At 41.9% G+C, this 26,105-nt stretch overlaps 1 protein-coding gene across 3 annotated transcripts in view; it reads right to left on the minus strand.

The window, feature by feature from the left end:
- The window catches only part of DNER (delta/notch like EGF repeat containing), a 355,847-nt gene that overhangs the window by 176,935 nt on the left and 152,807 nt on the right, over positions 1–26,105 (minus strand). For all 3 annotated transcript variants that reach the window (XM_004033309.5, XM_019022784.4, XM_055380616.1), the window contains exon 5: positions 11,335–11,480. In XM_004033309.5, coding sequence (XP_004033357.1) covers positions 11,335–11,480 — 146 coding nt within the window. The remainder of the gene's footprint in view (positions 1–11,334; positions 11,481–26,105) is intronic.

Consider the following 26,105-nt stretch of genomic DNA (forward strand, 5'->3'; position numbering starts at 1 on the left):
AGTCTCACTCTGTTGCCAAGGCTGGAGTACAGTGGCATGATCTTGGCTCACTGTAAACTCCACCTCCCGGGTTCCAGCGACTCTCCTGCCTCAGCCTCCCCAGTAGCTGGGATTACAGGTGTGCACCACCACATCCAGCTAATTGTTGTATTTTTAGTTGAGATGGGGTTTCACCATGTTGGCCAGGCTGTTCTCAAACTCCTGACCTCAGGTGATCCATCCGCCTCAGCCTCCCAAAGTGCTGGGATTACAGGCGTGAGCCACCGTGCCCGGCCCAGACTGATTTTTAAAATCTAAGATGAGTTCAAAGAAGGAATGGAGCAATTACCATGAGACAAACTAAAGGTCTAATCTCATCAGACTTCATGGAAACAGATGAGTCCCCTTATAATTTAAATTCATATTTGGAGTGGGTGCAGAGGACCGAAGACCATGGTGGGGAAATGCTAAAAGTTTTTCCCTCAAAATCTGAAAGAAGTACCAACTTGCATCTGACGGTCATTGGCTAGATACATAGTTAGAGGCTGAGGAAGGCTGAGGAGGTTGGAAATGGTTTACAGGAGATTTAGGCCTCAGATAAGCAGGGAGGTCAGTAGCTTCCAATGACAGTTTTCTGACATGAAACATCAGGGCAGCAGGGACACATCTGTGTCCTCACCCTGGTTTGGCTGGGGCTTAGTTTGTGCCTGACAGAGAAAAGATGCTCACGAAACACTGGATGAGAGAATGAAAATGAATGAATCCTCCAAGGTGATAAGTGGAAGAGACCCCTCTTTGGGAGCAAGCAGATGGTTTTCAGGTCCCTAAAGAGGGGTAATGAGGCAGCAGCCCCATACGGGCACCCACCCCAGGCACAGCCATTTATTTCCAGTGGCTCTCACATACACACTGACTTATGAACTGAAAAATAGGACAAAGGCATAAGCATTCCAGGGGGAGGAAGAACAAGGAAAGCTGACCCACCAAGCTCCAAAGCGATCATTTTCTGCTCTTGGGCATAAAAGTCCAGCCAGAGGCTTATTTCCGTATGTTAAACATTATGAATTAAAATCTAAGAACAATAGTTATGTCTCCCATACAGTTATGACATGAGTGTCTCTCCTCTTTGTAAAAACTTAAAATCTGTAGCAAATGAAGTGTGAAATCGGGCCACACACAGTTCCTGGAGGCGTATGAAGGCTGCAGGCCACACCCATGGGAATTATCTTTCCCCAAATTACTGATTTCACCTGTACCCTCATTTTCTCAAACTTTGCTCTGGAGACAGAGAAACCCAGGGAGTTTTGTGCCCCAATACAACACATGCCAAATAAGACCATGGAAGAGAGGGGGCTGAATCTTCTAAGTCTCTCTGAAAGGCATGAGACCCCTGCCTTTAGTGCGTTGGTGTAAGGTCCGTGGTCCCCAGGCTGGCAGCGTAGGCATCGCTTGCGTAGCATCTCGGGGCCATCCCAGACCCTCTGGCCACATTCTGCATTTAACAAGATCCTCATATGATTCACGTGCACATTAAGGTTTGAGAATGCTGCACCAAAATGCCATAAGGTCAACCCCCGACCCCGCCAAAAAAAACCCAAAAATGTATTTCTACCTGCTACCTGTTTTTTCTCGTAGTGAACATTAAAACTTTGCATAAGGACACTGAATGGGCTACAAAGGCTGCTATAATCCTGAATATCCTCCTAGAGGACACTGTTGGGGGTGGAAGGCATTAGACGCAGTGTTGCTCAGCAGTAGGAACCCCAGAGAAAAGTCCAGAAATCTCCCTTCATTCTTGTCCTGCCTTTACCATAAATTAGCTCTTGGGCCTTGGATAAATGGCTTAAATATCTCTTAGACCTTGATTTCCTGGTTTTTAAAATAAAATAGGTGGAGAGACCTCTAAAATCCCCTTCTACTCTAAATTCTCTGACCCTGAAAATGTCACCCATGATACAATCCTCGCCCTAATATATTTAACATGCCACCAACATTCCCCAATGCTTCTATAACTGTCCGCATGGGACATACATTTCAACCTTCTAAAATAGAAACATGACAAGATGTCTATCCTTTGGGAGGTCATTTCATTTTTATTTTTTCTTTTTTTTATTATTATTATTATACTTTAAGTTTTAGGGTACATGTGCACAATGTGCAGGTTAGTTACATATGTGTACATGTGACATGCTGGTGCGCTGCACCCACTAACTCGTCATCTAGCAGAATTATTTTTTAATTCACAATAAATGATTCAAATACGTGATTGCATTTTCTGTGCAGGCGATGATACAATCATCCTTCTGTTCTGTAACATAAATGCAGCAATGGCTTTTTAATTACATTAGTGCCAAGAATTATAATTCAAACACAAGCCAATGAAATTCTAGACAGGCTTATTCTTTACCCATTAAAAAAAAGCAACAGCTGGGCTGCACTTACTTTTATGATCTCTATGGTTAATGTGTTTCTAATAATTATTATTGTACTTTTATTACTCATAAAAGTACTTTCTCTCTCAGAGGTCCACAAAGCAGTTTCTGCAAGTAAAATCTGTGGAAGAGATCACCCTGCTATTAGCAAATAAACATATCTCAGACATCTTCACGTTAGCATTAAGTCTGGAGCATCACTCTCTGACTCAGAAATGTTTAATGAACACTGTCATAAAGCTATTTAGTCAAAAGAAAGGGTTTCCCTCATCTCTTAGAAAAATATATATATATTTTTTGACACAGAGTTTTGTTCTTGTTGCCCAGGCTGGAGTGCAATGGTGCAATCTCGGCTCACCAAACCCTCCGCCTCCTGGGTTCAAGCAATTATCCTGCCTCAGCCTCCTGAGTAGCTGGGATTATAGGCATGCATCACCCTGCCTGGCTAATTTTGTTTTTTGGTTTTTTTTTTAAGTTCAAGAGATTTAATGTACCACCTGGTGACTGTAGTTAATGATGATGTATACTTGAAAATTGCTAAGAATAAATTTTAAGTATATACTGTGGAATGAATAAATCAGACTAACATAAGCATTATGTCACATAGGTATCATTTTTTGTGGTAATTTTGTATTTTTAGTAGAGATGGGGTTTCTCCATGTTGGTCAGGCTGGTCTCGAACTCCCCACCTCAGGTGATCTGCCCGCCTCAGCCTCCAAAAGTGCTGGGATTACAGGCGTGAGCCCCCATGCCTGGCCCTAGAAAAATAATTTCTTATAATAAATTAGCCTCTTTTATCTGTAATAACACTTGCCACTGGTTTATCAAGTATTTCCCATCCACTATCCCACTCTGCACCCCCTCTCACTGCTTTCTTCCCTAGCGAAAGGAGAAATTCCTCCAGAGTGCTGGCAGAGCTCTGGGCACCTAAGCTCACCACACACTGAACAGAACGATTACAAAGTAACTGTATGTTCTGATGTCCTCCTTGCAAGCTGCAGTTTTGGTGCTGAAAAGGATGCAGGAAAGGTCTTTCCTTTGATTCTTTGTGGGCTCCCTCGACTCCTCTCCCATCCTATTCCTTTCTTATAAGCCAACCAGGTCACAGTGCCTTTTCAATGTCTCATGAGGACCTTTGTGTTGCATTAATGATGTAGAGGAATGAGTTCTCAGGGAAGCGATGGGTGAGTGAAGATGACATCTTCTCTTGCACTTCTGTACATTCCCACTTCCGAATCTGAAGGGGAGTTCACTGATGCTTTCAGACCAACAGAGGATAGCATCAAAGATCCATGGGTTCAAATTTTCCTGACCTACTTCTTTTTGAAATGATAGGGAAGAACTGGCAATGCTGCTTAAAATATTCCCAAAGGGTTACTACAACTTTCTGGGTCACACAATCTGTGAGATGGCCTTAGATCAGAGAATATTTTCTCACTATTTTGTAAAACTAAATTCACCGTTTACTTTCCTTGCTCCCATATTTAGCAAGTATCGAACTTAAAGTACATATCTAACTCAAAACTCAGACAACGGGATTCCTATATTATTTCCGTTCTTTTAATTGTTTTTCTCGTCCAGTTCATAGACAGTTCCTGAGCATCCCATTTGGAAAGCACCATGCTAGTTGTTACGACAGATACTGAATGAACCAGGCACAGTCACTAATGTCGAAGAGCTCACCTTCCGAGATCCCAAAGGAGGTTCTCCATGATCTCACATCTGAGTCAGACATTTCTCTGGGCTCTCAGAAATGTACTTGCAAACCTCTCCCACAGCACACAACACACTGCTCTCTAATCTATGAGTTACTCATCCAGCACCCTGTCCCTGCAGCCTTGTAACTGCTTCTCAGAGGCTATGTCTTGCTAGACCAGTATGTATCCTCCAGAGCCTAGAGGGTACCAGACACACAGCAGGTGCTCAATAACTCTGCAATGAAGGGAATGCAAAAAATAATGAATATAAAGACATATAAGCATAAATCAAAAGTCATGTGTTCCCACAACAGAAGGAAAATTCTACAGTACTTCAGAGGAGGGACCTACTTCCCATTGGAGATTAGGGACAGCTTCTAGAAGCAGGAAGATTTTGAGCTGAGCCTGAAAAATAGTTGGGGAGGTGGAAGGGTAAGTGGTAGAGACTCAGGGGGAGCAGGGCCAGTGAGGCAATAAGCATTCCAGATGGGGAACAGCATGAGCAAAACCACAGAGATCTGAGGGTGGAACTGGGGGTGCAGGGGTTGTGAGAGGGGCTGGGGTCAGACACTGAAGTAGCTGCTCGTACATCAGCTATGGTGTGTGTGTCACTCAGTGAGTGAGCCTGGAAATAGAGAAGCCCAAGAAATGACAATTTACAGGGAGCCCTAAAAAGGAGGCACATGGTTTCGGAACAGGAGAAAATAGATATAAGGCAGACATGGACCTGAAAGGACAGTGTCTCCCAACTTGGCCACATGGGCTATAGAACAAGGACAGTGGGTATTATCAAGCAATGGACAAAGTAACTGGTTCGAGTCATTGATCATTTCCAATAAACCAAACCCAACTGAAAGAACTCAGTTGTAGGTAGGAAGAGTAGGACTTCCCAGAGCTTGAGCCTTCAAATTCCAAAGGTAGGAAGAGATGTCACAGAAGTCAGGACTCGTCAGGGGCCAGAAATGGAAGAGCTTCTCTCAGAGATAGGCCCACCCCTGGGCTCTAGAAGGTTTGAAAATGATGCCAGCTCAATTGTCTCTCAAAACAACGTCTCAGTAGTCAGCTCTGGTATCCGATCCCAATAGATTAAGGATGGTGGATTCCTAAGGCAAGAGACAGTGAGGTTTCTAGGGAGTCTTCTCAGAGTGGAGGCCTGATCCCATTTACCTATCAACATAGGCCAGAGCCAATCAACAGGAAAACTATGGGATTGTTATTGAACCATTATATCACTGCCTAGCATTTATCTTTATTACTAACTCCATGTGGACTTGAAATGATTAACAACATAATCCTTGGATGAAAAGATGTTGTGCCTATCCTTTAGGGAGTCAGTGGGAAGGGGGAGACGAGAAGCATTTTTCTGAGGCCTCTGTTTTCAGAATTGTTGTCCACAATCTGCTCCGGCATCAGAATCACCCTGCTGCCCAACAAAAGGCATCCACAGCTGAGCAAAGGACCTGGAATATAACTTTTTGCCAGGGGAAAACCTAACTTTGGGGGAAAGGGACTCAACTGGGTAGAAAGGGGGCAATAGGGAATTAGAAGAAGAGAGAGAATCTTGCGGTGGTGAATTTTATGTATCAACTTGGCTGTGCCACAGTGCCCAGATATTTGGTCAAACATCATTCTGGATGTTTCTGTGAAGGTGTTTTTGGATGAGGTTTACACTGAAATCAGTAAGTTTAATATATCTAGTGTTCCATTATTGGAACGCTAAGCCTGTGGGAGTTATTTATATCCTACTGCTCAAGGTCATTGCCAAGGTCTGATTATTCACTCATACAAAAATTCAAAAAAATTGTATCCTCCAGCATAAATGGGCTAAGAAAAGCAGATAAGCAGATTGCCCTTCATAATGTGAGTGCCCTCATCCAATCAGTTAAAGACCCAAAGAGAACAAAAGCCTGACCTCCACTATGCAAGATGGGATTCTGCATGCAGACAGCCTTTGGACTCAAACTGCAACTCTTTCCTGAGTCTCCAGTCTATAGGCCTCCCCCATTAGATATCGCACTTGCCAAGACTCCACAATTGCATGAGCCAGTTCCTTAAAACAAATCATATATATATATGTGATTATATATAATTTACATTTATATATATTTATATGTATATAAAAATTACATTTATATTTATATTTATAAATTATATTTATATATTTCTATGTATATATATTATATTTATATTTATATTTATAAATTATATTTATATTTATATATACTTTATGTTTATATTTATATATTAATTATATACAATCTGTATTATATAATTAATATATAATATATATAATCTCCATCCAATGTTCCTGTTCCTCCAAATACAAATTTCTTGACCTAGAGAGACATAGTCCATGGAATCTAATTTGGATCTAAAGAAGAATTAAGGCCTAAACCAACCAAGAGCCCCGTGCTGATGCCCTGACACTCACCTGTGAGGTAATTAAGGAGTCAATCACCGATAGGCCGCAGCTGGTAGCCTAACAACCTTGATGAGCAAGTTCAGAGAGAGATCTAAAGCTTTTTTTAAGGAAAAGGAAAGATCAGAATCAACCCTTGGTAACACGAAAGCAGTTTTCAAGAACAGAGAGCTCCTTGCGATGTTGAAGTAAACATTTATAAAGACCTTCCCCCAAATACTGCAATATCAAGAACAGCAAGCTTGAGCTTTATCACAAACCACCCATCAGCTCGGGATTGTGAAATACGCCCTCGCCCAAGTGCCTCTGACAGAAAAGAAATGAGTTCCATTACCAAATGAAAGCGGGGTGGAAATAACAGAATTGCTTTTATTTTGATGGATGATCTAATAAAAAGACATAAAAATGATTAGAAACAATAAAATTAAATCACAAAATACAGTTCTATTTGTTTTGTGCTATGGAGTGGATTCTTACATTGGGTGGAAGGTTGGACTATATAACTTCTAATTTTAGGAAACAGTAAAAAGAAAAAAAACGTGATGACAACAGTCTTTCATTGCTAGAAAGCTACTTCTAAGACACTGAAACAGCCATTGCAACAATCATAAAAAGTCACAGGAAACCAAGTAGGCACAAAAAAAAAAAAAAGCTTTTCCATTCCCTCTGTTCCTGCCTTAGGGAGTTAAAGTCCCCCCAGACATTTCTCTTCAACTTAACAGTGTGCGCCAAGGTGGTGCGTCTTAGAATGAAATGGATGTGGTCATTCCAGCCTAATCATTTGCTTAGAGTCACTGAGGGGTAATAATAATGGCTCAGATAAGATTATTGCCACAGTTTCCTTAAATTCACTGAAGGGCAATACAGAATCAATGACAGCCGAGGCTCTACTAGAAACACCTGAGGTGGAACTGGGAGGCAACACGGAAGGAGGAGGTGTTAGCTCAGAGGCACCAGAAGCTCTTAAAAAACCTGCACATCATGCACATGTACCCTAAAACTTAAAGTATTAAAAAAAAAAAAAAAAAAAAAAGAAGAAGAACAAGAAGAAGCTGCTACCCCTGATGGAGATGCGCTGCCTCTGAAAGGATCTGCTAAAACTGATTTGGATTCTTCACCACGGCTTTTGATTCACTTTTTTTCACATTTGACAAGGCTGGCCAAGTTACCTGCCCGGTGCTAAACACCTACCTCTATTGCCTTTTCAATGAGTCCATTTGAAGCTTCCAGGCAGAGCCTTCTAGCTAGAGCTTACCTGCAGAGAAGCCCACAACACACACACATTAAAACAACATGACGACCGCCTTACAGAATCAACGTTTCTCCAGAAGGGCCACCCGTAATAAAAGAAAGCTCACAATGAATCTCACCACTTTATCAATCAAAAATTCTGGTTCATCTTACAGGACACTTCTCTCGTGCCAATATTAACTTTTTCAGAGCTAATCAGACCTCAAAATTATTCACTGGGAAGCCTGAGAAGGCCTAGGGGAAGATCTGTGTGTCTCCTCCTCCTCCCCGAAGGCTCACTCAGAAGGCAGGAAGGCCTGCCCCTCCTCCACCCCCTGCCAGTGGCTTTTCTTAGTCTCTCACCCTTCCTCTCTTCTGGCACCTCCTTATCAAATACGTTCTCCCATAGACAAGTCCTGCATATGAAAAAGAAATTATATTGAAATGTGAGCTGACTGAAGAGTTAACTATGACAAAACTGAGTATTGATGCCTGCTCTTTCTTCCATTACCTAACTATGCATCTTTCCAATTCTTGCCCCCTTTGCTTCTCTATAAAATTCTTCCTATTAGTCTCATCTCCATAGCAGCATCGACCATCATCTCTAATCAGAAAATTCACAACTATACACACACACCACCCCGCTTGCCCTTACACTCAAACCTCACATTTTCCTATACTTAATTAATTCTAAAAATAAAATTAAAATTAAAAAAGAAAAAAAAATATGTTCTCCTTAGCCTCCTCTTCTTTTCTCCAGTTATTTTACCCCTCCCTAGCCATGACTCTCATAGAAGAACACTGAGTGTCCTTCACATTTTTTCCCCATAAAGTATGTTGATACATGAGGTTTCTCCTCGGGAAGAAGAGCAGACTGGTCCAAAGTGGCATAGACAGGAGGGCACGGGATGTAAAGGGCAGGCTTGGCCTCCTGGAAGGAGCCTCCTGGCTCTGCACTTCCTGGCCTCACTCTAGTGGCTCACCTCACTCCCAGAAGTAGGGAGAGTTTGGGCTTCAGTTTCCATTTGTGTTCTTTTTCAAAGATTTAGCAGAAATCATTACTTTCACTATGCTTTCGGGTTCCTGACCACATTCTGCCTCCTCCAAGGAATATCCTACAGGAAAATGCTATATATCTATTTATTAATTTTTATTAAATATATTTATATATTTTATTTATTTATTTATTTTTTGAGATAGAGTTCAGCTCTTGTTGCCCAGGCTGGAGTCCAATGGCACAATCTTGGCTCACTGCAACCTCCGCCTTCTGGATTCAAGCATTTCTCCTGCCTCAGCCTCCCGAGTAGCTGGGATTACAGGTGCCCACCACCACGCCTGGCTAATTTTTTGTATTTTTAGTAGAGACAGGGTTTCACCATGTTGGCCAGGCTGGTCTCGAACTATTGACCTCAGGTGATCCACCAGCTTCAGCCTCCCAAAGTGCTGGGATTACAGGAGTGAGCCACTGCACCTGGCCGGAAAATGCTATATTTAAGCAGCTGCAATATTACAGCTAACAGGAAAGTCACAGGTTTTCTAAGATGACAAGAACAGTACTTGAAAGCTTCTGCCAATATTCCTTCTGTCAGTCCCCCTCCTCTCACTTGTCAAAGTCCACTAGTACCCAATGTGCTGACGTTCCCACAAGAAGGCATCACCAAAGAAAACCTACCTGTGCTACCCTCAAAATCTCAAACAAACCATGCTCTTTTGGGGTTTGGGAATCCACTGTCACTGAACATTAACTCCAATAGAAATATGTGTATAACTAGAGAGGAAAATAAAGAAAAGGTGCTGGAGATGGATGTAGCGAGTGGTGAGGGGAATAGATGTCCCCTAATGGAACAGGCCCCCCTTGTAAGGTATGAAGTCTTCCTTGTTAGAGATCTTCAGGTGGACCCTGGATCCACCTGTAAAATATTTTAAGGAAGCTCTAGGCCAGGTGCAGTGGCTCACACCTGTAATCCCAACACTTTGGGAGGCTGAGGCAGGGAGATCACTTGAGGTCAGGAGTTTGAGACCAGCCTGGCCAACATGGTGAAACCCCGTCTCTACTAAAAATACAAAAATTAGCTGGACACAGCGGCACATGCCTGTAATCCCAGCTATTTGGGAGGCTGAGGCAGGAGAAACGCTTGAACCCAGAAGGTGAGGTTGCAGTGAGCCGAGATGGCGCCACTGCACTCCAGCCTGGGTGACACAGCAAGACTCCATCTCAAAAAACATATATATTTTAAGAGAGTTCTATACCGATGAACTTTGACCTCAATGACTGCTGTGGTCCTTTGTTCATCTGACTCCCAAACTGCTGCCTGGAAACAGAAAACAGGAGGCAGAGGAGGAAGCTGTACTCGGGCCTTGCCCCCATGCCCTGGCCACATCTGCTGAAGAAAAAGTGGAACAGGGCTCAGGGTTCCATCATAGTGTTTCTGATGCCGGCTCCACAAAGAGCAAAGTTAATGCGTCATCTCATCCATGCCTCTTCTCGGTTTCTTCTCTTACTTTTCTCTGACGTCTGTAACTCTATTATCATAGCCAGGGAAATGCGAAGACTAAGGAGGAAATTACCACGTTGGCAAGCAGCAGTCCCCAAAACGGGTAAGTGAATGACTGTGTTTACCTTTTGTTTCTTCCATTTCTCTTGATTGTACTACTAGATATAATGACCACTACTTCTCACAAAATCTCTACTTTATACCAAAGCAAGAGGATCTATCACTACACAAATGCATTACAATTACTTTGAAAGTCATATGGAGATTTAAATATCTATATGTTGCATACTGGCATATAATTGAAGCTGTACATTCTGGGGACCTCTTTAGCAAATGCACCTGTTTTCTTCCCTTCCACTCTTGCTAATGTATACAGTGCACTTTCCCCATCCCAGTGGTTTTAATTCCATTCATATTCAGATAAGTCCCAAACTGAAATCTTCAGTCCTGATGTCCCTAAATACTCATGTCCTATGTCCAACCACCATTCAGTTTTAAAACTACTCCCTTAAGTTTATGAGCAAGGGATTTAATTGGGCTGAAAGGGGGCAACAAGGAATTAGAAAAATAGAGAGAATCTTGTAATAGTTAAATTTTATCTATCAGGCCAGGCACAGTGGCGCATGCCTGTAATCTCAGCACTGTGGGAGGCCAAGGCGGGGGGATGGCTTGAGGCCAGGAGTTCCAGACCAGCCTGGCCAACATGGCAAAACCCCATCTCTACTAAAAATACAAAAATTAGCAGGGCATTGTGGTGTGTGCCTGTGGTCCCAGCTACTCAGGAGGCTGAAACAGGAGAATCACTTGAACCCAGGAGCCAGAGGTTGCAGTAAGTCAAGATCACACCACTGCACTCCAGCCTGGGCAACAGAGCGAGACCCCATCTCAAAAACAAAAAGAACGTATATATCAACTTGGCTTGAGACAGACAGATAGATAGATAGATAGATAGATAGATAGATAGATAGATAGATAGATAGAGCAAGGATGAAAGGGGTAAGAACACATACATACTTATGTATTTATTCAGGTAAATATTCATGTAAATATGTGTATTTACAAGCTACCAGGCATCCCCTTACCTCTGACGGCTTCGTGGTGCATTTTCCTTTTCCTGAACACTCCAAGTCATTTGCATGACTCTCCCCCGGCACACAGGTGCTGACCTTCACCACCAGAGTTAAGCGCAAAGCCACAATAGACTTAGTCACAGAATCATTCACAAAACCTAAAAGAAAATGAGGCAAAAGGAAATTGTCAAGTGTCTCCTCTTTAAAGGCAGTGTGTTGAAAGCTTTACCAACAGCCTTTCTACAAGACTATGAATTTAGTGTAGGCAGCACTCAAGTCTGACAAAACAAAATGCAGTGAGGCAAGGGAATAAAGCACATGGCCACCATCCACTGAGACCTCAGGACTTTAGGGCAGGCTGGTCCTCCCAAGCCTCATAAGAAACACCTAAGGCCAAGCAAAATCAGCACCAGGCACTTGAGCAACCACCTCAGATCCTTTCGCTTTGCTCCCGCCCTTGCCCTCTGAGGGCTGCTTTGTCTCTCAATTCCATCCCTGTGCTGGTGTCTTAGAATTCAATTTCTGCTTTGGAACCCCAGGCTTCTACCAGGGAGCAGCTTACCTGCATTACCCAAGTCCTCCTCCTCCTGGCTACTTTGGAGTCACAAATGCTGGAAATCCTCAAAGGCCCCACCCAGTTATCACCTGCCCTAGTCTCGGTCCTCTTGGAGTAGGCATGCAGCATGGGTACACATTCTCTGTTGGGTTTATTGATAATTGATAAGATATGCATCTTACTTGATCACCAATCTGACTCCACAGTATCAAGTTAAGCCGCACAGTTTTAGCCATCTAACAAAATGGGACTAATCATAGTTGAATATGGATTGCAGTATCATTGACACACTGTATTTGTCATTGAATGATCTTTATGTCCTAGAGCAGCTATTCATACATAGTAGGTAGCAATAAATATGGAATAAATTGATGAATAAATATAGCCTCTAACTGGAAAGGAGAAATAAATATTATAAGTATTTTTGCATCAATGATTAAGTTATTTTCACTAAGTGAGCATTTTTTTCTAATATGAACATTCATTTGTATCTAATTTTTAATTTTAAAACAAAATATCGAAATTAATGAATATGACTTTAAAAAGTTTCCTCAGCTCTGTCAAGAGTAAAAATTAAAAAGCCTCATCATTACAAAGCCACATTCATAGATAGTTTTACAACAAAAGATTTGTAAGACCAAGGGGACTACTAGGAGTCAGTGGGGAAAAGAGAGAGAAAAGAATTGATTCTAGGGCAACTGAAATGAGTTCCACTATCAGGAAAAAGAGTAGGTTTGGATCCCTCACACCTCACACTATACAAAAGTAAATCTAGATGGCTTAAAGAGCTAAATACGAATTAAAACCTTTAAAGCGGCATTATTCACAATAGCAAAGACTTGGAACCAACCCAAATGTCCATCAATGATAGACTGGATTAAGAAAATGTGGCACATATACACCATGGAATACCATGCAGCCATAAAAAAGGATGAGTTCATGTCCTTTGCAGGGACATGGATGAAGCTGGAAAGCATCATTCTCAGCAAACTATCACAAGATCAGAAAACCAAACACCACATGTTCTCACTTATAGGTGAGAGTTGAACAATGAGGACACATGGACACAGGGAGGGGAACATCACACACTGGGGCCTGTCAGGGGCAGGGGTGAGTAGGGGAGGGACAGCATTAGGAGAAATACCTAATGTAGGTGGTGGGTTGATGGGTGCAGCAAACCACCAGGGCATGTGTATACCTATGTAACGAAACTGCACGTTCTGCACATATAACCCACAACTTAAAGTATAATAAAAAATATATAAAAAACAAACAAACAAAAAAACCTTTAAAACTTCAACTGGAAAATATAGGGGGCTATTTCACTGATCTAAAGATAGGGGATTTATTAAACAAGGTGCAAAATAATAACCATAAAGAACAATCAATATAACTTTACCCAATTTTAAATTATATGTACATAGCTACCATAAAAAAAGACAGTAGACAAGACACAGGCTTGAAAATGAAATTTATAATGCATAAAACCAGCAAATGCTTAGCTGTCAGAATATATGAAGAATATTTTTGGCAAACTGCTTTTTTCTCAACGTTATTTATACTTATATAAATATTGAAATCTATGAAGCATTAAGAAACACTGTTACGCATATGTATACATACAGTAAAAGTATACCAAGATGCATGGAAAGAAACACACCAAACTCAGGAAAAGGATGGGGGGAAATAGGGGTAGCCAGGGAGACGGAGCTTCTGACCACCTATATAATATTTTATTTATGTATTAATAATACATAGAGCAAATGCCACAAAACACTTATTCAATCTTGTGTACAGAAAAATTATATTCATTTCCATACTTTTATTTGATTTTATTTTTAGACGGAGTCTCACTCTGTTGCCCAGGCTGGAGTGCAGTGGTTCAATCTCAGCTCACTGCAACCTCCGCCTCCAGGGTTCACATGATCTTCTGGCCTCAGCCTGCCAAGTAGCTGAGATTACAGGCACCTGCCATCACACCTGGATAATTTCTGTATTGAGGCGGGGTGTCACCATGTTGGCCAGACTGGTCTTAAACTCCTGACCTCAAGTGATCTCCCTGTCTTGGCCTCCCAAAGTGCTGGGACTACAAGCATGAGCCACCACATCCAGCCTATAATATTTTCTTTCTTTCTTAATAACATAGGCCGGGCATGGTGGCTCATGCCTGTAACCCCAGGATTTTGGGAGGCAGAAGCACGTGGATCACGAGGTCAGGAGTTCAAGACCAGCCTGGCCAATATGGTGACACCCCCATCTCTACTAAAAATACAAAAATTAGCCAGGCATGTTGGCATGTGCCTGTAATCCCAGGTACTCGAGAGGCTGAGGCAGAAGAATCACTTGAACCCGGGAGGCAGAGGTTGCAGTGAGCCAAGATCGTGCCACTGCACTTCAGCCTGGGTGACAGAGTGAGACTCTGTCTCAAAATAATAATAATAATAATAGAGCAAATTTTGCAAAACATTTATCAAATCTTGTGTACAATGAAATCTTATACTCATTTCCATAGTTCTATGCTTTTTTTTTTTTTGAGACAAAGTCTCACTCTGTGGCCCAGACTGGACTGCAGCGGCATAATCTTGGTTCACTGCAACCTCTGCCTCCCAGGTTCAAGCAATCCTTGTGCCCCAGCCCCCCAAGTAGCTGGGATTACATATACGCGCCACCACACCCAGCTAATTTTTGTAGTTTTAGTAGAGACGGGGTTTCACCATGTTGGCCAGGCTGTTCTCGAACTCCTGGTCTCAAGTGATCCTCCCGCCTCGGCCTCCCAAAGTGCTGGGATTACAGGCAGGAGCCACCATGCCCAGCCAATTTTATGCATATTTTAAATATTGTGTAACCAAGTTTTTTATTTCGATTATCATAGTTCAGGCATCACAACTTCAAACAGGCTTTGACAGGTTAGGAAAATATTAGTATCCAGAAATCTAGAATACACAGTCCCAAAATGACTTTGTGGTCACCTTCTCTAGACGTTTCCTCACAATTTGTTCTTATAAGTACGTTGCGTTGGCCAGGCGCAGTGGCTCATGCCTGTAATCTGAGCACTTTTGGAGGCCAAGGCAGGTGGATCATGAGGTCGGGAGATCGAGACCATCCTGGCCAACATGGAGAAACCCTGTCTCTAATGAAATACAAAAAAATTAGCCAGGCATGGTGGTGCGTGACTGTAGTCCCAGCTACTCGGGAGGCTGAGGCAGGGGAATCGCTTGAACCGGGAGGCGGAGGTTGCAGTGAGCCGAGATTGCACCACTGCACTCCAGCCTGGCGACAGAGCGAGACTCTGTCTCAAAAAATAAATAAATAAATAAGTATATTGCATTAAAAAGTAATAATTAACTGGATAGAAACAGAGCCCACGTTGGTTCACCTTGCCTGCATGGTACCTAGCATCACCTCATTAACTGATGGTCACTTGAGAACATGCTGCTTCTATTGACAACAAATTAGCAAAACTTCCCAAACATTTTCAATGTTCTCAATGCTGAAGTCCTTGCACACTAAGGTGTTGCACACTCCTAAAGCCTGTCTTCACAGGTTTACTCAAAGTATTGCTTGACACAGGTTCACTTTTCATACTTATAAAGAGAAGGATATTTTGAGAAATTTGGCTTAAAAAGTCAGGACAGACTTCCTACATTGTTTCGTTTTTCATACTTCTTTTAAAAGTTTTCATAAATGTAAGACTTCTCTCATGGCCTCTCAGCTATTTCTGTTTGTCTTTTCTGTTTGTTTATTATCTTTGGGGAAAGATATAAAAATGATATCACAAATATCTACGATGACTAAAAACCCTTCTGAAAACAGATTGAGCCTCTAAAAATATTAATAGGAAGTGCCCACATTAAGTAAGTATATATAGGCCAGGCACAGTGGCTCACGCCTGTAATCTCAGCACTTTGGGAGGCAGAGGCAGGTGGATCACCTGAGGTCAGGATTTTAAAGACCAGCCTGGCCGACACAGTGAAACCCCATCCCTACTAAAAATATAAAAATTAGCCAGGAATGAGCTAATCTTTACTGCTCACTGGGATTACAGTGAGCACCTGTAATCCCAACTACGTGGGAGGCTGATGCAGGAGAATCACTTGAACCCAGGAGGCAGAGGTTGCAGTGAGCCAAAATCGTGCCACTGCACTCCAGCCTGGGCAACAAGAGTGAAACCCCGTTTAAAAAAAACATAAATAAGGAAGGGCGCGGTGGCTCATGCCTGTAATCCCAGCACTTTGGGAGGCAGAGGCGGGCGGATCACGAGGTCAGGAGTTCAAGACTAGCCTGGCCAACATAGTGAAACCCCGTCTCTACTAAAAGTACAAAAAATTACGGGGCATGGTGGTGGGTGCCTGTAATCCCAGCTACTCGGGAGGCTGAGGCAGGAGAATCGCTTGAACCCGGGAGGCGGAGGTTGCAGTGAACGGAGATTGCACCACTGCACTCCAGCTGGGTGACAGAGTGAGACTCCATCTCAAAAAATAAATAAATAAATAAATAAATAAATAAATAAAATAAAATAATAAGTATGTATATACAAATATATGTAGTGTGTGTGCATTTTATGAACATGTAATACAGACGTGTGTGGAATACATACACGTAATTTAAAGTACAGTCATACAATGAAGATTACTGAGCAGAATGGATCTTAAAAAATTTTGAACCAAACAACCACCTTTGAGAAGGCTGTGAAGAGCCTCTACCTTCTAGGGTAAAAGCGGGACTGTCTATGGGACAGGCAGTGCATGCTTGAGGGACCACTCTGGAAGCCCAGTGAACCTCGCAGCCATGATTCAGGGAAATGCAGATGGTCCTTGAGGCAGTCCTGAAGTCCTGAAGGATGGAATTAACCTACAGGCAGGTGTTTCAGGCTGAGATGGTAAATGTTTGGCCCAATAATATTAAATCTGTAGAACCATTTGCTTCCTCTGAAAGAAATCTGGAGGGTGCTGCTATGGTTTGGCTGTGTCCCCACCCAAATTTCATTGTGAATTGTTGTTCCCATAAGCCCCACGTGTGGTGGGAGGGATGCAGTGGGAGGTAATTTAATCGTGGAAGTGGTTACCCTCATGCTGTTCTCCTGATAGTGAGCAAGTTCTCATGAAATCTGATGGTTTTATAAGGGGCTTTTCCCCCTTTTTCTCAGCACTTCTACTTGCTGCCACCATGCGAAGGACATGTTTGCTTCCCTTCCACTATGATTGTAAGTTTCCTGAGGGCTCCCAATCCCTGCGGAACTGTGAGTCAGTTAAATCTCTTTCCTTTACAAATTACCCAGTCTTGGGTATGTCTTTGTAGCGGTGTGAAAACTGACTAATACAGGTGGGGTTCTCTTACATTGGGATCCATACCATCATCTGCCTATACTGTTTTGTGTGGCTTTGGAGCCTCAAAAAGCTAGGCCTGGACTATGGGAGGAGAGGAGCAAGACCCCATCTTCTCCTTTGTCTGGCCAGAGGACTATAAAAAGCTATTATCCCGGGCTTGCGACAAGGCCACCTGGATGAAATCAATTGCTGTGGCCATGGGCTTTGGAAATGCACAAATGCATGAAGAACCACCAGGGTTACATGGCTTCTCAGCTCATCCGGGCCATCGCATCCTAGAGGTGAGGGAGAGTAGATACCCACCATCTACCATGTTAAATGGGGGCCATCCTAGGGCAAAAACTAAAGCAAGCTTTGAATTGAGGAGCAAAAGGAATCTGTACGCTCTGAATGGGATTCTGATGTGCAATGATTCCTGGAGATCCCTTTAGTGCCAGGGGATTGGCACAAATCTGATGAGGTCCTCTAGCTCTCAGAACTGCTTCCAGTAGCTGTGGTCAATTGATCTCTGGGTTGTACTTGTGTATTTCCTGGGCATTCAGTCAAGTCTTGTTAAAACTAAGCCAGTTCCCCACATTCTATGCAGAATTAGGAGAGAAGTGTCTCTTTTTCAAAGTCAGGAAATCAGAGGCACTCATACATAGAGAGAAGGAAGCCCTGCGAAGATGTCATCTCATGAGTGTTAGACAGAGGAACACAGAGGAGCAGTGGGGACAAGACAAAGGACAGGGATAAGACCCAAAATGGAACAAACCAATGGGTGAAGGGAACCCATCAAGGAAGAACCCGAGTAACCGTGCCGAGTGAGAACCTGACATGTCCGGCCTGCCCATGTTGGCTGCCATGCCAGCACAGGTGGGTTCCTAAGTGGCCTAGGCAAACACCTTGTGAAAAGCCGCAGGTTCCTCCGTACTTCAATCTCTAGTGTGTATGCCAGTTTCTCCTGTGGGCCCTGTACTGGTTGAGAAAATAGAAAACTGCCAACGATAACAACTCTATTCATAATTGTCTAGGGTTTGTCTCAGACCTGTGGGATCCCTCAAATCCCATCACTGAGGCTATGGGAAACATTTACCCTGATTCTCCTTGGGACAGAGGAAGACATGGCTATGACTTTAGCCAGCCCGGAATGTAAATGAACAATGTATAATCAACACCTCAATTATCTAGAAGAAACATTCCTGCATTACTCATAAAAGGTGCTAAGACAATGTGCTGGAAATTGTTAAGTAGGAATAATAACCCAAGTAGGCTGACCATAGAATTTATCTTCAAAACTAAGATGCCTTTCAAAATACAACTTTTTATAATTATGCCTGGACACAGGCATAAAGTGAGACTCTCCCAGGCAATGGGACAATATAGTCACCCTGCACTTAATGTCCCAGGGAGCATCTGGAGACAGAATATCTGCAAAGTCCTACATCAATGCTAAGAATGTTTTTAACAGGCAGAAGATGGATTCAAAAAAGTAGTATGAAGTTCAATTCAGCCAGGCATGGTGGCTCACACCTGTAGTCCCAGCACTTTGAGATGCTGAGACTGGGGGATCACTTGAGCTTAGGAGTTCAAGACCAGCCTGGACAACATAGTGAAACCTCGTCCCTACAAAAAATTTTACAATGGCCAGGCATGATGGCTCACGCCTATAATCCTAGCACTTTGGGAGTCCGAGGTGGGCAGATCACTTGAGGGCAGGAGTCCGAGACCAGCCTGGCCAACATGGTGAAACCCCATCTCTACTAAAAATACAAAAATTAGCAGGGCATCATGGCATGTGCCTGTAATTCCAGCTACTTGGGAGGCAGAGGCAAAAGAATTGCTTGAACCCGGGAGGTGATTGCAGTGAGCTGAGATCGTGCCACTTCATTCCAGCCTGGGTGACGGAGTAAGGCTCTGTCTCAAAAAAATAAATAAATAAATAATAAAAATTAGTTGGGCGTGATGGCACACACACCTGTAGCCCCAGCTACTCAGTAGGATCACTCGAGCACAGGAAGGGGAGACTGCAGTGAGCTTTGATTATGCCACTGCACTCCAGCCTGGGTGACAGAGTAAGACCCTGAAAGGAAAAGAGAAGAGAAGAGAAGAGAGAAAAGGAAAGGAAAGGAAAGGAAAGGAAAGGAAAGGAAAGGAAAGGAAAGGAAAGGAAAGGAAAGGAAAGGAGAAAGGAAGGAAAAAGAGAAAGGGAAGGAAAGAAATTCATGGGCAACAAGGTCATGATAGGAGATTAATAAAAGTCAGAGTGAGTGGAGACATTCCTCAACTTCAAGTAGGGCATTAGGAGACAAATATCTCTTGGTGTCTCAGTAAAGACAGGCACCACAGGTCTGATGCAGAGTGGCATTTTATGTCCAAAGAGAACTAATTGCTATCTTCCTAAGATTTCTTACTGAAAAGTTTATTTAAATTGGCTTTGGGAAGTAAGGAAATTAACAATTTAGGCAAAAGTGCCTCTTCTGTGGTGCTTTCTATTCTTCCTTTATGGCCCTGAACCATGTAGACACCTTACACCTCTCCCAGCAGCCTTTACACATCTTGCTCATCCCAACTCTGTAAACATTTCCACAATGCCCCCTTTGTCTGGAATACTCCTCCTTCTTCCAGTCTTACAGCCATTGAGATCCAGCTCAGAGACCACCTTATTCATGAGCTTCTCCTCCATATTCTAGCCCACTCTGAGCTCTACCATGTCCATCTGTGCTCAGGCGTAAAACATCATGTACCTCTTCCTGATCATTTTGTATGTTGGGTGGCTTCTTATACCACCTTTACTGAAGCTTCCTTGATGGCAAGGGATAAGTCTTAGAGAAGTGGTGAGTAGGGAGTCAAGATACAGGTACATTAATAGCCAAAGCAGCAAAGACAATTCCCAAATAGGAGTTCTTAAAATGTCTTATCATCCAATATGTCCACTTTGAAGAACAGCAATCATTTGGATGTACAAATTCCAGTTTACTAAAAAAGAAATTGCTTACCAACTGGTGATTACCTTTGATAGAGAAATGGAGCCTGCCAGAATCTTGGGATGCTACCAGTTCTTATTCCAAGTAACACTTTTACGCATAAAATAATAAAGATAAAATCAACATCAGTTATTATAAAAGTATTTTTCATACCTTTGCTTCATTCTCTAGTTTCACATTGAATTATTTATTAAGATCTATATCATCTCTGTCTACTTACTAAGCATTTAGACCACATAATGGTCTAAAATGTTATAGACAAGGCTTTCTTCCAATGATTAGTTTTAAAGTCCTATTTAACTATTATACTTACCCAGCAATAATGCAAATGAATGTCTAGTTAAAAATATACAAGGCATAGTTTTCTAGATAATTTGCTTCCATTTCCTTGATGAACACTTACTGAACTCGCGTCCACCAGTGAGACACGACTGTAAATTCTAAGGTTACAAAGATAAGTCACTCTTGGTTTCTGCCACTCCAAACTTTCAGGCAAAAGTAGCAGTTCTTAACTAGTGTTGAAACTAGTAGCTTCAAAAGTTTGCAGGAGCTTTTTCAAAGCCTGTATATCCAGGCTCCAAAATAAGTGATTCAGAATCTATAGTCTTGGATGGGTCCCTGGCAGGCATGTTTTTGTGAAAAATGCTGTAAGTAATTCTGATGTGTGCTTCCAGTTAAGAACCACTGGTCTGGTACAAAAACTAATCTAAGTCACATGAGTGATGAGTATTATTATTAAAGTAAAAATCGCCTTGAATTAAAGGCAACCTTATGCACATCTAAAATTGGAATATTTTACTCATCTATTTTTGAAATCTAGGTGATGAGATGATATTTAGACAAAATTGATATTCCCAAGTTCATCATAAGTCTCTGAAGTTCTTAGAGACAACTCTGAAAACGGTTTCTATATTAGCTTTATTTGCTTATTAAGACTGTATTTTGGTCCTAAAATCTGTTAATAGATGATTACTGAAATCAGTCTTTGCAACAGTGTGTCACACATTACCACGTAACTCCTAATTATTTTAACCAATCCCCTAAAGTGGATCAACAGGACAAGCATGTTATTTGCAGCAATGTGCTGTTCACACAATAAGAACAGTGGCTGGGGGCTCCTTCCAGGTAAAAGTGCAATTTCAGTTAGTTGTTTGTATCTCCCTTTGATCACATCTAGGGAGAAATGCCTGTATTTCCTCATAATGAAAAGCAATACTGTCCGGTTTAACTTTCATCAAACTGCAGCTGGGTCAGAAGCAAAGTAGCCCTCAGGAAATGCCACATGCCAAGAGCAGGAACTGTGCCCCTTACAAAGGGGCAGCAGGAAGAATCTGAAATGAAATAGAATTCATTCAAAAGAAGGAAGTTCTTTGGGGCTTTATAAAAGAGTGATCATTTGAGAGCTGTTGAAAAGCCAGTGTGAGTTCTTTGACACAGCACTCAAACTGATAGACACTTCCAACATACTTTATAAGAAATGCAGAGCACATGCTCACTTTTTCTCTTCCTTAATGGTAGGAAGTCAATGTACATAGCATAGTTGCTGCTGCATAGAGGTCTGTATAGAAAGGCTTGTCTTCATACTCAGAATTCTAAGATCCACAGGCCAACTGATCAGAGATGAAAACCAGTAAAGTAGCAGTGAGAATGACAGTCTGGATGCATTTACGAAGCTGTTTGAGAATAGGGAATGGGCTTTTGTCAACACCTGCATTCCCATGGTCTTTTTAGGCTGAAGAACTGGTGCCGCATAGGAGGCAATGAAGGTGTCCCAATAAAGCCTGCTGTGAATTACAAGCAAGAAAGAGAAATAGAAAGGAGAGATTTATAAAAGAAAGAAGACAGAAAAAGAGAGAGTAAAAGCGGAAGAAAGACTAAGAAGGTTGATGGGAAAAGAAAACCAAACCATAAGATAGATACTGAGGGAGACAAAAGAAAAAAAAAAGGAAATTAATACAGAGAAACAAAGTCGAATGGAGGAAAGAAAATGAAGGCTTATTTTGGAAGACAGTGTGGCAATTCCTCGAAGACCTAAAGACAGAAATACCATTTGATTCAGCAATCCATCGCTGGGTATATAGCCAAAGAAATATAGATTATTCTATTATAAAGACACCTGCATGTGTACATTCATTGCAGCACTATTCACAAGAGCAAAGACATGAAATCAGCCTAAATACCCATCAATGATAAACTGGATAAAGAAAATGTGGTACATATGCACCATGGAATACTATGCAGCCATAAAAAAGAATGAGATCATGTCCTTTGCAGGGACATGGATGGAGCTGGGGGCCATTATCCTTAGCAAACTAACACAAGAACAGAAAACCAAACACTGCATGTTCTCACTTATAAGTGGGAGCAAAATGATGGCAACACATGGACATACAGAGGGGAACAACACTCACTGGCGCCTTTTGGAGGGTGGAGGGTAGGAGGAGAGAGAGGATCAGGAAAAATAACTAATGAGTACAAGGCTTCATACCTGGGCGATAAAATAATCTGTACAATAGACCCCCATAACCCAAGTTTATCTATGCAACAAACATGCACTTGTACCCCTGAACTTCAAATATAAGTTTTAAAAAAGAGAAAATAAAGGCTTTCTGTCAAAAATTTCAAGGGTTCTTATATCTTTTGTTATAAAAAGGCATTCTATCATCATCTGATTTTTATAACCTTATATTCCTCACTGCAACCCACAAAAAAATGTAAAATTCAAGTTATTTCAAAGTTTTCACAAATAAACATTTGCTTAAATCATAACTGTATATAGTCTAAGTCTGTGATTCCATTTATGAGGCTGAAATACAGAAGCACCCTAACTGAACAGATCATGAGTCCATGTAAGGACTGGGCTGCAGGATGGGGTGGGAGGGAGAGCAGTGTAGGATGGAGGGAGAGCTAAGTCCATTCATTCAACATTCAGCAGATGTTTGCCGAGGTCTAGGTAGGAGGTAGCATTTAGGTTGAGCCCTGAAGGTGAAAATGAGCCAGCAAGAAAAGCTGGGGAGGTCAGTGTGTCAGACAGCGCTCCAGTCACCAGTGTCTTAGCTGAGGCAGAGAAGCAGGAGGGGCCAGATCACAACCGGTCTCATGAACCGTAGTAAAGATGTGGATTCCTTGCCAAGCACCATGGGAATCCATTGAAGAGTTTTAAGCAGGGGAATAACACACGATTGGTGCATTCTCAAAGACCACAACTCAAAGAACAAACAAGATTTTCATATAGATTGGATGTGAGGTATGAGGGAAGGGAAGAAATTACACATAGATAGTTTAAGCAACTTTGTGGGGGTGTGGTGGTAGGCAAGTGAATCAAGATTTCCATCGTTAGTGTACTAAATTTGGGATGCTGATGAGACCCCCAAAGGGAGCAATCAAGTTGGTGGTTGGACGTAGAATATGGGTAGTTAGAAACATCACGGCTGAAGATTTCAGTTTCGGACTCATCTGAATATGGATGGTATTAAAACCACTGGGACAGGGAAAGTGTACTTAGGGAGAGAATAGAGGGTGACAAGGCCCAGAACCAAGCTCTACAGCCTGAGAGTCATGATATAAACAGTTTGACATAGATATCAGACCATCATCATACTAGAAAAATCAACTAAAACATAAATATGTTCACTATTTTCCCAAAGCAGAGTTATAAGGAAAGATAAGATCTCTGTGACCTGAAGAACACAAACAGCTTCGGGAGGTCAGACCTTTGGCAACATTAGCATGGAAGAGGGAGACTTTGGTCTACCAGAAAAAAGGAAGTCTCAAGGACTCTACACAGCTCAACTCAACATTTAGATATTGGAGAAAAAAAGACAGAAGAAAGGGAAGGAAGGAGGGAGGAGGAAAAATGACAGTGCTGGACTTGAGAGGCTCACTTCTATTTGCTACACAACTGGGAGATTTCCCTAATGAGTTTAAAACTGTAATGAAGGGGAACTTTCTCCAAAGATTATCCAGGGATCTGTTAATACCCTCGAGTAACTGGTTATGATGACAAATAAAAGTTGGGTTTCCTTCTCTCTCCTTCCATTTCCACTCCCCTCCTTCCCTACTCTCCTAACACACAAACAAATGCACTTACTCTGCTCTTGCCCACAACTCCAAGCTGTGCTCATTAGGATGGCAATGAAATGTTCTGCCATCATTATGGCCCTTTTAAAACCAAGACTTTGCCAAGCTCACCTCCCTTGGTGCAAATGCAAAGCTGAGGACAACCAAAAGGGGCTCCAGTCATTATCTCTGGAATGGAGTGGTCAAGCATCAGTGGAAGCACAAAATGCTGGGCTTCAGGCCATTAACTGTTTGTTTTACTGCTTGTCTCCCTTAATATTAACACTAAAGAGTCTTAAATGGACTTTGTAGTTAACACCTCATTGGGATTAATAGCAAATGGGATTTGCTTTTCTCACTTCAGCCATTTGGCTAAAGACCATTTTCTTTCCTGTTAAAGGGAAAGCCTAAGTGGAAAATAGAAATTCTGACCATAAATATTTGAGCAGTAGGTGTTGGAAACAGACTGTGCCAAGTTTTCCTATTAAGACTCAACAAGTCATTTGGCACAAACCAATAACCTATAAAAATGGTTCACAGTCCACAAAGTTCCATGGCTGGCACCAGATAGGCATGAAAGGTTTGCAATATCACAGATTCCATCCCCAGATGGAGACCCAGGGATTTTGCATTAACTCAGAGGTGGGGGAAGACAAACACCTGCAATCCCGCATCTCACCCCTCAGAGACAGGGGTGAAACAGCACACCTGTGCCAACTCTTTCAGAAGGTGGGATAAGGTTAGTGCAAAGCTAATAAGCTGGTCAGGATCCCCCTGGATTTGTGACTCAATACTTGTGGGCTGGGAAACAAAACTGGAGAAATAAATCATCTCTTGACAATGTCAGGCCAGGTGCAAAAATTGCTCGATGCTGAGAGCAAACTTGAGCCAGGACCCAGTCCAGGGTGGCAATGATTACACGAGGCTTACTAACATACCTCAGCTGTGTGGACTCAGCTGTCCTTCCATTACACGTAAGCAGAACGCAATCCAAACCAGGAGGTAAAGGGGCGGGGGGCATTAAATAAGCATTTAAAAAGGTGTCACCACACCCATGGACTATCACAATTATGCCTCCATCACTGAAGAATGTCACTTGCCTGGTCACACCAACTATCCCAGGATTTCATGTAGAGTATTTTCACCTTTTGTAAAAAGGCTTTTAAAAATTTCCATCTAAAGGTTACTTGTGGTTTGCTTGCTTGTAAGGCAAGTTTAGATGCTTAAAAGAGCAAATTGCTTTTTGGAAAATTCACCCACACAGAATCTCTCATTTTCTCTGGGTTCCTAAGCAAGGTATAGCCAAAAAATGCTTTCCAAATTAGAAGACACAACAGTACATCCCAGAAATGGTCCAAATATTTTTACCTTTGTCACTTATGTAAACCATCAGGTAGATTATACCTAGCCAAATGACTATGAAAATTACATATTAAGTAATATCATTTGCTCTAGGGAAAAAAATTGTAAAGATAATGTGATGATATCCTAGCAAACATACAATCAACTTGCTATCACCTGAAGATAGATTGACTTATTCTCAACAAACCTTACTGTCAAATATAGCAATCCTTAACAACTACCTTCCTACTTTATAAACATCTCAGGTACACTCTCTGTCTATTCATCCTGCAGAGAAAACTCTAAAATTTATTTAATATCAAAATACAGGCTTAAAGAGTGAACAAAAAAAATTATATTGAGAGTCCTTCCTAGACTGACATTCTACACTTTTCCAAAAGAAATTTCTATTCCCACAGTAAAGTGTTATTAGCCACAGTGCTACATTTCTGTTTAATATTTTTTCAAGATTCACCCTACCACACTCCTCTCTCCATTAATATTAGACTAAGTTATGTGTCCTAAGTCAAATCA

The sequence above is a fragment of the Gorilla gorilla genome, chromosome 11, assembly GCF_029281585.2.
Source record: "Gorilla gorilla gorilla isolate KB3781 chromosome 11, NHGRI_mGorGor1-v2.1_pri, whole genome shotgun sequence".
In the NCBI taxonomy this organism is placed as follows: Eukaryota; Metazoa; Chordata; class Mammalia; order Primates; family Hominidae; genus Gorilla; species Gorilla gorilla.